General features: G+C 34.9%; 1 protein-coding gene across 1 annotated transcript; it reads right to left on the bottom strand.

Annotated features, from left to right (window-relative positions):
• Positions 1-281: 281 nt before the first annotated feature.
• LOC107637794 (Pathogenesis-related thaumatin superfamily protein) lies at positions 282-3,337 on the bottom strand. Its single transcript, XM_016341107.3, has 3 exons — positions 3,237-3,337; positions 2,296-2,959; positions 282-680 (listed from the first exon to the last, which is right to left on the bottom strand). Exons 1-3 carry the CDS (start codon positions 3,295-3,297, stop codon positions 545-547), a joined length of 861 nt encoding a protein of 286 aa, XP_016196593.1. The 5' UTR covers positions 3,298-3,337; the 3' UTR covers positions 282-544.
• Between the last annotated feature and the right edge of the window lie 8,163 nt (positions 3,338-11,500).

Below are 11,500 nucleotides of genomic sequence, written 5' to 3'. Positions count from 1 at the left end.
AATTGCTGTAATAATTAATAAATACTAAATAAAAAAATTCTGACTATTTTTTTTTATCTCCTTAATATTATCGAAAATTTGATCCTAATTTTATTCTTATTGGGATCATGATTTTAAGATGGATCATCCTAGATTAGACATTATCTTAGCTAGGCCTAATTTTACGACGAGACTGTAACACGAATTTACCTTTGGCATGGCATGTTTTCTTTCGAATTCCAGAATAGTCAGTTTGATGGTACATGCAACACAGACAAAAATAGACATGGATGATGGATAGATAAGAATAACGCACATCACCCTCTTTACTTAAATTGAAGGAAAAGAATATGCTTCAATAGCTTAATTAGCTTCTAGCAGACAAGAGGAATAAACATGTCCACCACTTCTATACATACACTCTTTTCGCCAACCTCCTCCAAAAGTAAAGATAAGAAAAAAAAAAGGAAACAAAAAATTAAATTCGCAGCTGGTTCCACACATACATAAGCCCTTGAAATTCTTTAAATGTCAAATGAATTTGAATTTTGGACTAAGGCGCGGTCTAGAATATAATCGATGGACCAAACACTGAAAATACTGTTAGAACTATTATTCCCCATCTTTCAATTAATGATTTTAAGCCTTGTGATCCACTGCAGTGAAGTTGGTTATTATGATACGTGCATACATTTCGTTTCCTGCAGCAGAAAATTAAAAGTCATCTAAGATTTTGTTCAGTCAAGATAGCGTTAACACTGATCTACTAAAAATTTCCTACTTTAGTTTTCTTAACCAATTTGAGTTTACCTATAACACTAAATCATGTTCTCTTTTATGCCTCATCAACAACAATTGGTATATTTAAAGTTTTATTTATTATTAATTTGGTGATTTTATATGTTCCATTTGAATAAGTGTTTAATTTTTATTGGTGAAATATAAAGATATGATACTTGATAGGTAATTTCGATCCATTTTAACCAATGTTATAATTTTTATTATAAAATATTTAATTAATTAAGATTAATGGTAAAAACTACTAAAATATAAATGTTTCTGAAGCACTCGATAATATTTTAATATTATATGCTGATAAAAAGTTAAAAACAATTAAGCATGATCTGTAAAAGATCTTTATGAGAATATTTTACTAAAATACAAATATTAAAAAAATGTCTTAGTATTAAAAAAAGTGTATTACAAATTTGAAATTATTTATTCGAGCTTTTTTAACATTTCTTAAAAAGGTTTTTCTAGCTTCTTTTCTCTTTTATTAAAATTGTTAACTATCACTTTATGGACATTATAACGACTTTGATAAAAAAATTAATTTAACTAAGATAGAGATATTTTTATGTAAAAAAGAATAATTAAAAACAATTAAATAACATGATATATTTGAGTAAAATATTTAATATAATAGGTAGGGATGGACCTAGAGGGGGTGAGTAGTGGCATCGACTCCATAAAATTTTAAAAAATTATACTTATATATAAAATATGTGTTTAAAAATTAAAAAAATATTATATAATTTAGTAATTTTATATGTATTATTTTTTATTATGTGACGGATTTATGTTTTAATTGTTTAATTAACTAATATTTTTTGTTTAACTAATTTAATATCATATCCTTAAGTCTTTGTACCTTTCAAATTAGTTTTTATATAATAATCTCTATATTTTTTTAAAAAAATTATTTTTTTATATTAACACATTTAACATTTATATTATTATATTAATAATGACTTACGTAGTTATATTTTAGTAATTATATTATATACTTTAGATATTTTTTTCTTGTAAAAAATATTCATTTTTTTAATTTATGTTGTTAAAACAAAAAAAAATTTATAAAAACATCTTATATCTTATATTCTATAAAGATATTGTGTCTTTCAAACAATTAGTAATTTATAATTTATTTTCAAATTTTTTAAAATTTTTAAAAGAATTAATTTTAATTAATAAAATATTTGATAATTTTTAACTGAACACGCTATAATTTAATAATATATTATTGATATATCTTGTTATATTTTTTTATATAATATTAAAAATAAAATTATAAAAAAAATTTGTAATTATTTATATATATATATATTGATAAATTTTTTAAAAATTAACTCTAATAACTATATGTTAATTATTTTTATAGAATAAAAAAAAATCTAAAATTCGGCCAATATCAAAATTTCTGCATTCACCCTGATTGATAGGTATAACGTCTTAGATTTATTTTCATGTAAATATATCTTATGAATAACCACCTTCGTTTTATAACTGTATAATAAATGCATCCAGTGTACCAACCTGGAAGAGCAGAAGGCTATAACATAATCAGTCCCAGAGCAAGTGAAGATACTAGTTGGATCATCATAAGCATAACTATAAGAAGTAGGGCACGCTTTCTTGAAAATCTTTGAATAATACGTAGGCTTGCAAGTAACTGGGTTCCCATAGTTCCCTCTGCAGCAATACTCATCAGCATTGAACACATCACACGCACTCCGGCAGCCGACTATCTTTCCGTTCGCCTTCAGGGAAAGTTCTTTGGGGCAATCGGATCGAAGGTCGGAGTCACACCCTGCTGTCGAGCAGTTTCCCTTTCCATTGATCGGCTTAACCGATATTGGCACGTTGAAACCGTCGACAAGGCTGACATCGTAGAAGTCCACTGCTGCTAGTGTGAATTCTGCTAATGAAGCAGGGGTTTTCCCTGAAGCCGAGCATTTCAGGGTGTCGCCGCACGCTCCTGTTAGGCACTTACCGTTTCCATTCGTGTCGAAGTTGCAGCCAGTTCGAGCCCAAATCCTACCGCTCCATCCGACGGGAGCCGTGAACACCCTGGATTGGCCTGGTTTTAGAACAAAGCCTCCTCCGTTGAAGACATCTCCAGGTGTAACTGCTGGCCACAGTGTCTCCTTGCAATAGTTAACTATGGTGAATACTCTAGCCGACTCCGATGTTCTTTGCCCTGTGTCCCACAAAAGAAAATCGAAATCAAACAAAACATTTAAGTTTGTACATGTATACTATAAAAGAATAAAAAGAAGTGTGCTTAGTTTGAATCAGGTACTTTAATTAAGTGAGATAATGTTAAAACTTTATTAGATCTAACCAAAAGTATTTGATGCTGCCTTTTATTTATTTATTTTTCACTTGCATGGTCGTATCAGGAGCAACAATCTTAGTGCAAATTTTGCTATTTTTTATTCTTTAATGAAAATGACTATGTTTCAAACCATTATTACCTGAGAAAAATATTGCTAGAATCAAAGAAATTGATAAAATCAATTGATGAAGCGAGGCCATATTTGTGTGCCTAATTCTCGGTTACAGTATATGATTAATTGAAGGGTGTGAAATGAGGTACCGATATAAAAGGAGGGAGTGTAGAAAGAATACGTGAGGAAAGAAGGTAGAAAAGGTATGAATTTAGTGAAAGGAATTGGATTATTCTTTTCCTAGTACATAGATACAAGTTTGACGAGGTTCGATACTTGATTGTTCATGCACTTTCATATGTCATCACAGTAGACATTTGATGAATCTGACACGTGGCAAAGCTCTTGAACTTTGTGTTGTCCAACTCACAAAGAGAAAGTCTAGGACCAGCACTTTTTGTTAAAATCTCACAAAAAATGATTAATCTTACACCATTAGATTTTATCTCATACCATTGAAAATATTGATGATGGCTAATTGATGGCTAAACATCACAAATTCTGTTGCCCCTTAGCACTCCTCACTCACAAAATTTAATGTTTGAATAAAAGTTAGTAGTTGACACGTGGCAGGCTATGATTAGATCCATGATTAAGATTTGCGGTTTTGTTAGTTATTCTATGAAACAACTAAACATGCCATTGATGGTGCGGGGAGTCATCTAAAAGGGAGATAAGATGGCGTACCATATACACTAAATCATACAATGTATTCCAAAATTTTGATTTTAGATATTAAATTAGCTTAAATAAATGTTTAATCCTATAATAATATATGTTTTTAATTTTGATCTTTATAATATTAATACAGAAATGATATTTGCATACCAAAAATCAACTATAAAATTAGTTACTATTATTTATATATAAATACATATATAACTTAATTCATTTTTAATATATATTTTATATTTTAATTTACGTGTATTACATATGAATAATTAATTTAGTGGCTTATTTTTTTTACACATAATTTATTGATATTAGTATTGTGTATTATATGGGATCTGTTTCTATTTTTGTTCTTGTTCTTGTTTTTATTTGGTATGTTGCATGAAAGGTGTTTATTGATTATTTTAGCTATTTTTATTTCTAAAATCAAGTAAAATGAAATTACGACGTACAAATATATTTTGTTGAACATTTTAACAAACACAAAATTAAAAATGCTATTTTTTTTTTTTGTTTTTAGCATTGTATCATAGTTATTAGAATTCTACCAAATAAGACAGTTTAATTAAAAAATTAATGAATCGGTAATATGTGTTATTCTATTTTATTTTTATACTAAATTTGTAATTAATTCAATCAACTGAATCAAGATAGGTAGAAATAGTAAAATGAGTTGAACCTGTTGAATCGACTCACTAAGCTCGATAAAAAGACGAGTCGAGTTAAGATTTAAAACTCAATAAATTAAAAAATGTTGAGTTAAGAAATTAACTAACATAAATGATGATGACAAACATTAGATTATTGGGTTAATTACCCAATTAGTTTTGATTATTTTGGTTGAGTATTGCAGGCCCAAATTCATCATTGTAGCAGCCCAATATGAAACAAATGAAATCTGCTGGTTGGCTACAAAACAATAAACAACCCAAAAGGAATCAAAGCAATGAAATCAGATGGGCCAAAGAAATCAAATGGGTTGCATGAATGATATCTGATCCACGCCCGATAGCAAGCGATTTCCTCCAATTTGCTTTCACCAAAAGCAACGTTCACCTTTTTTCCTCTTGGTTAGAAATCAGAGAAGTGAGAGAGAGCTTAGTTCCTAAGCTATTCACCAAAGAAGCAAGAAAGAGAAGGTTTAGCAAAAAAGATTGAAATCTAATCACCCACATCAATTTGTATCAAGAGTAGTCAAAAGCTAAAGGTGATTTATTTCCTTCTACATGCATCTCATTTTCTTCTCTTCATATTCAACTCTCTGCCACTCCAAATTGGGTTATATGGGAAAGATGATTTCTGTTCAACACTGCTGTGAATCTATGGTCAAAAGTGTGTCTTGGGGACCAAGTAGTGTTTTAATGGCTAAGATATGGGTTTACCATTGAAAATATTTGTTTCTGCTGATTCTGTGGCTTTCGGTCAACAAAGAAGGTCAGAACCACAGCTTCTAATTTGGGGATTAATTGGAAAAGTGACATGGTGAGTTGGTGAAGCACACAACTCGAGGGTTGACCTAGGAGAGAGCAACTCAGCAACATGCAAGGAGATACAAAAGAATATTTTTCATCATTCTAAAGCTAAGAAGAGATAACTAGTGTTTTGAGGTTTATGTTCTGAGAAGAGTTCTTTGAAGAAGTCCATCAACTTGGATAGTGCTTCCTAGTCAAAGGAGCATTCCGGCAGAATGAGGAACTAAATAAGAGACAAGCAAATATGGTTTATCACATAGCAAAGAGGTTGTTGAAGCATTAATCTCCTTCATGTTTTACAGATTTTATTTTTCTTTTCAATGTTTATCTTTCTATAATTTCTTGAGGTAAAAGGCTAAATGAGAGAGTCATTGAAAGAGTCTAAGAGTGGAAAGAGGTAGAGAGATACACATGAGTGAAAAGCCTAGAGTGATTTTAGATTTCTTTAGATTGATTCTGTGTCTTGTATCTTGTACATGTGAGGTACCCCTTTCTTAGTTGGGTAAGCACTAAGTGTGAAGAGTTAGGTATTAGCATAGCCAAAGTCAAGTTAGGTTAGAACTTGAGAGTGAAAGGATTGTGTCAATCCTGTGGAATTGGTGTATACAATACTTTAACTATAGTGGAAATTCCACCACTGTTGTGGTGGAGACTAGATGTAGGTTGCATTGCATAAGGCAACCGAACCAGGATACATGATGATGTCAGCTCATTTCTTCCCTGCTTTGTTCTATTTTCTGATATTCATGAGACAAAATGAAATTATCTCATAAATTTTCTGCTGCTGAGCTCAAACAGATTCAGTATGAAAGTTTGTCTTAAAAGGGTTATTTTATTAAAGTTAAAGAAGGTCATAGATTCAACTCTCCTTCTCTAAGCCTTCCACAACCTTCAATTGGTATCTAGAGCCAAGGTCTCAAGAATCAAGCTTCACCGCTTGGAGAAAAGGTCCAATGGCGAACAACTTGGGCACAACCACAGTTGCCTGTTAATAAACCCCTATTTTATGATTCATCTTGTGCTCAAATTGAGTGTTTTTATCAGTTCTTCACCTGCTTATTCATGTAAATTTCATGGTTTCACTTTTCTTCCTTATTTTATGATATATATGAAAATATGTTTCCTATGCTTTAAAATTATTAATTTTAATTATCCTTTATTACCATTCGATGCCGTGATCTGTGTGTTAAGTATTTTCAGGCTTCATAGGGCAGGAATGGCTTAGAAGACAGAAAGGAAACGTACAAAAATGGAAGGAAAGCACAAAAATGGAGTTTTGAAGAAAAGGCAGCGATGCGAACGCATGGACGACGCGGACGCGTGCCTAGCGCAAAATGGCATCAACGCGTACGCGTGGACGACGCGGACGCGTGCCTAGAACAGAACACTATCGATGCGCACGCGTGACCAACGCATACGCGTGACAAAGAAAAACTCCAAACCACGCGAACGCATGACCTGCGCGCACGCGTGACAGACGCCACGTGCAGGAACCTGCAGAAAATGCCCTCAGCGATTTCTGGGCCGCTTTTTGGCCCAGATCCAAGTCTAGAAATACAGATTAGAAGCTATAAAGTGGGAGAATCCATCCATTCATAAAAGAGATCAATAACATATAACTTTCATAATTCATAATTTTAGGTTTTAGATGTAGTTTTTAGAGAGAGAGGCTCTCTCCTCTCTCTCAAGTTTTAGGATTAGGATTTCAACTTCTTCTCAGGTTCAATGTTCCTTTAAATTAGGATTCTTATATTTTCATTTATTTCATAGTATTTTTCCATTTAAATCTTATTGTTTATTTAATTGCTTCCAATTTTATTTCAATTATCATCTCTACCCTTTTATATCTTTAATCCTTATTCAGAGTTACAATTGGAAAGCTTTTATGACATTATTAATGCAAAGAGTATTTTTCTATTTACCTCATTATTTGTTTGATTATCTTCAAGTATTTATTTATTCATTTATTATGTGAAATTGGCATCCATGTTAATGGAGTAGATTTTTCACTTGACATGGGTGTTGATTAAGAGGAGACACTTGAGTTGGAATGCTCAAGTGCTTAGTTAAAAGATACATTGTTGCCTAATTTTGTATCTACTAACGCTAGACCTTCCCAAGGGAAAGGACTAGGATTTGTGGATAAGAGTCAGTTCAATCACTTGACTTTCCTTTACTCAGTAAGGGTTAACTGAGTGAAAATAACAACCTCTTTACACTACACTTGAGAAGATTCCAACAAGGATAGAACTTCCAATTAATCACACCCCTGGTCAAGGCTTTTTAATTAATTATATAAATTCTCTTTTTAATTTCTATCGCTTTAAATTACAATTATTTATTTTTCTGTTCTCAAACTCAAAATCTTCTCAGAAAAACCCATAACCAATTCCTTGAGAGACAACCCGAGGTTTAAATACTTCGGCTATAAATATTATTGGGTTTTGTTACTTGTGACAACCAAAGTTTTTGTGTGAAAGGAATTCTTGTCGGTCTAGAAGCTATACTTACAACGGGAATTTATTTGTGAAAATTCTAGATTGCGCGAGAGTTTCGTTCGTCAAAATGGCGCCGTTGCCGGGGAATTGCAAACGTGTGCCTTATTATTGGTTATTGTAAATATTTTTTTCTTTTACCTATTTATTTGGTTTTATTTTTTGTTTTTAATTTTTATTAGTTATTATGAGTTCTCACCCCCGTCGCTTTGAGTTTGGTTCTAATATTATTGAAATGAATGGAAGCTATAACAGGAACATGCATCAAGGTCAAAACAATAACAGATAGAAGAAGCCACGAGGATCTGATCAACCCTTTAGGCAACAACACCTTCCAAAATACCATGGACAACGATCATCTTACAATGCATGTCAAGACAATAGTTATGGTGGACCCTTTCGTGACAACCAACCCCCACCAAATTACTATGGTCAAGACCCATTCCGAGGTGCGTACCAAGATGATAGATATGGTGGACCCCCTTGTGGTTACCAACAAGCCCCATCATATGCCTATGAACCACCTCATCAGCATAGCTTTGAACCACCATACTCACAAGCCCCCTATCACCATTTACCTCCATATGACCCTATCCCGTATCCACCCCAATTCTAATCCCATTACTCCCAAGAACCACCACTTCTCTATGCACCATGTCCATATCCATCGACCGAAGAATCAAAGGAGCAACTCAAGGAAACAGTGGAAAAATTTCATGCAACCCTTCACCAAATGGAGCAAGCGATCAATCGATTACCTTCCAGATGTTCGGACACTCAAGGAACCCCCATGGCTTCATGTGGACAATCTAATAAAGAACGTAGCATGAAGGAGATACTAGAAACTCCAATGGACAGTAAGGAGCATGACTTTGTACTGGAACAATTGGAGGAAGCTGAAATTATCGAAGAAGAAGAATTGGTTGAAGACTTAGGAGACGCTGAACCTCCATGGGAATCCAGAATTGTGGAGAATTCCATCAAGAAACTTGCAATTGATGCTAAGGAGGATAATGCACAGCCCCCAAAGCAGGTATCTCATGAAGAATTGGACGGAACAACTCAAGAAGCGAGTTTCCTTGATAATGATAATCACAAGTCAAGTTCTCCTAGTAATGAACTTGCATCCGCAAGTGAATTCTTTGAGACTGAAGAATCTTCCCCAAATGAATACGAAGATGATGCGGAGGTAGACTTTTCTCAACCTCCAACTTATGACTTGAGTGATGAGGAAGACATCGAAGACTTTGATCAAGACGTAGTTGCAGTTGAAGAAGTTTGTAAGGAAATGGAAGAATTCACAGAAGAATACAAGGGAGTAGAGCTTGCAAAACCACTAGAAACACCTTTTCCAAGGCCATTACCATCCAATACAAACTTCAAGTGGGTAAAATCCTTAGCCTTTATCTTTACTTTTCTACTTGAATATCGTTTGCTTGAAACAGATAGCCAGCTTAGAGCTCTTTGCGGCTTTAAGAGTAAAAGAGAAATGGTTCACACTCAGAGCTGGTATGCAAGATTCAATAAAATTCCACACTTCAATTTGAGGTATAAGGATTGGTTTCGAGTTTAATTGAACGGGTCTTGGAAGATGTTTGGTCATCTTAGTGAGAATTCAAATTCCGTACCGCCCGGTTGGAACAATGTAGATAAAAGCGAAAGCGGTTACAAAAGCAAGGTTTGGGATCCTGGGATTCATTCTGACAATCAACACCCGTGGAGCCTGAAAACCTGCTTTGATTTGCTCAAAGGTTTTACATGCCTAATTTGGGATACTGGAGGATATTAGAACTACAAAAGTTGGTGGAGATTTCTGGATGAGTTCAAACACAAGCCACCATAACAATGAGCTCATCAAAACGTCCAACTTAAGGACTTTAACTAAAGTACTAGGTGGGAGACAACCCACCATGGTATGATCGTTCCTTTTTAATTTTTATTTTATTTCGTTTTGTTTATTTTTAAGTTTTATTTTATTCTATTTTCATTGAACCTGGAATTATTCATAGCATCCATATTAGCATTGCATTTTGCATCCTGCATATTATAAAAAAAAAAAAGCACCCCCATGCGTGGGCGTCGATTGCAAATAGGCATCAAAATCCAACGCCCAGAAAGTTGGGCTAGAATCGTGCGGCTGTTGTGCGTTAGGCACAAATTGGGCCACGCGAACGCGCCAATGATGCGGTCGCGTCACTTTCACTTCACACACACCACGCGAAAGCGTGGGCGACGCGTACGTGTCGCGTGAATATTATTGCCCCCCCTAAATGGAAACAGAGAGTTGCACCAAAACGACACTGGAATTGTGCGTTTAGCACAATTTTGAGCGACGCGTACGCGTGCCCCACGTATACGCGTCACTTAAATTTTTTCTCAATCACGCGATCGCGTCAATAGCGCGTTCGCGTCAGAGCCCTTTTTCACCTCAACCACGCGATCGCGTGACCCACGCGTTCGCGTGAAGTCGAATCCACTAAACACCACCCACGCGAAACCCTAACCCATTTCGCGTCACTCCCCCCAATCCCCCTCTGCACTCTCTCTTCTCCACTCCCTAACCACCATACCATTGCCATCGCTGACCAAGAACGCCGCCCCCGCCGCGCCGTACCCCTACCACCGCGCCGCCCATACAGCACCCCCTTCCTCCTCCCCCTTCTTCTTCCCTCTTCCCTCCCCTCTCCCCTCCTCCCTCCATGACCCCAGCCCCATACCCGAGATGCCTCAGCGTCGTCGCCACTTCCCAGAACCTCCGGCCAACCACCATGCCCCCAAACCCTTCCCTCCTCGCCCCTTCTTCTCCTTCCTTCCCCCATAACCCCCTTTCACCCCAAACCTCTACTGCCGTGCCACCCTGCTGCGCCACTGAACCGCCGCCGTGACCGCCTCTCAGCGCCGCCAATTCACCACCCCCACCATCTCTCTGATTCCATATTCCATACCTCTGCAAACCAGGTTCCGCCGAACGCCGATTCCATTCCCAATTTTTAGTTAATCCCGAATTATTTTTTTCGTATTATGTTCAAATTAGGATAGTTAGAGATGCATGATTGTAGTGGATTTTAGGTGGTTAGGTAGCTAGGATGTGGTTAGTGGATTTAGGCCTGATAACTGCGCTGTTCTTGTTAATTGTTTAATCTGTTTTGCAATTTGAATTTGTTGTGATGTTAATGCTGTTCATATGCTGCTCTTTACTATTCTTTGATGCAGATTGAGTTTGTTTAATTTGAATTCATGTGAATTACTATTTGTTACTCTTTTCTGCGCTACCTTATTATCATATGAACTTTTTTTGCTGTTATTTATTACACGGGAATGTCTAATTTTTAGACGAAATGCTACCCAATTTTTTTTAGCAAATTGTTTCAACTCAACCACCATTCATGAATTAGTTTTGGAAATTTTAAGTTTGCACTAATTGTTTTCAACCAAAGCAATTCATGAATGCACGGGCTAGCTTTCTTATTCTTTCTGATTCCCTTATTTGATTAAATCAAATTATTGATGATTTAACTTTAATTTTGCAATTCTTTTCTATGATTGGTCATCAATTATATGCAATATTGACTTGAATGTGAGTTACTTGCTATTCAAATTTGTGCAATTTTAGTTAATTGGAAACCAAAACACCATGCAACTTACTTTAACT

This window comes from Arachis ipaensis, chromosome B4 (genome assembly GCF_059453495.1).
Source record: "Arachis ipaensis isolate K30076 ecotype BB chromosome B4, ASM5945349v1, whole genome shotgun sequence".
Lineage (NCBI taxonomy): Eukaryota > Viridiplantae > Streptophyta > Magnoliopsida > Fabales > Fabaceae > Arachis > Arachis ipaensis.
Note: the sequence above shows the minus strand (reverse complement) of the source record. Positions and strands in the feature narration are given on the sequence as shown.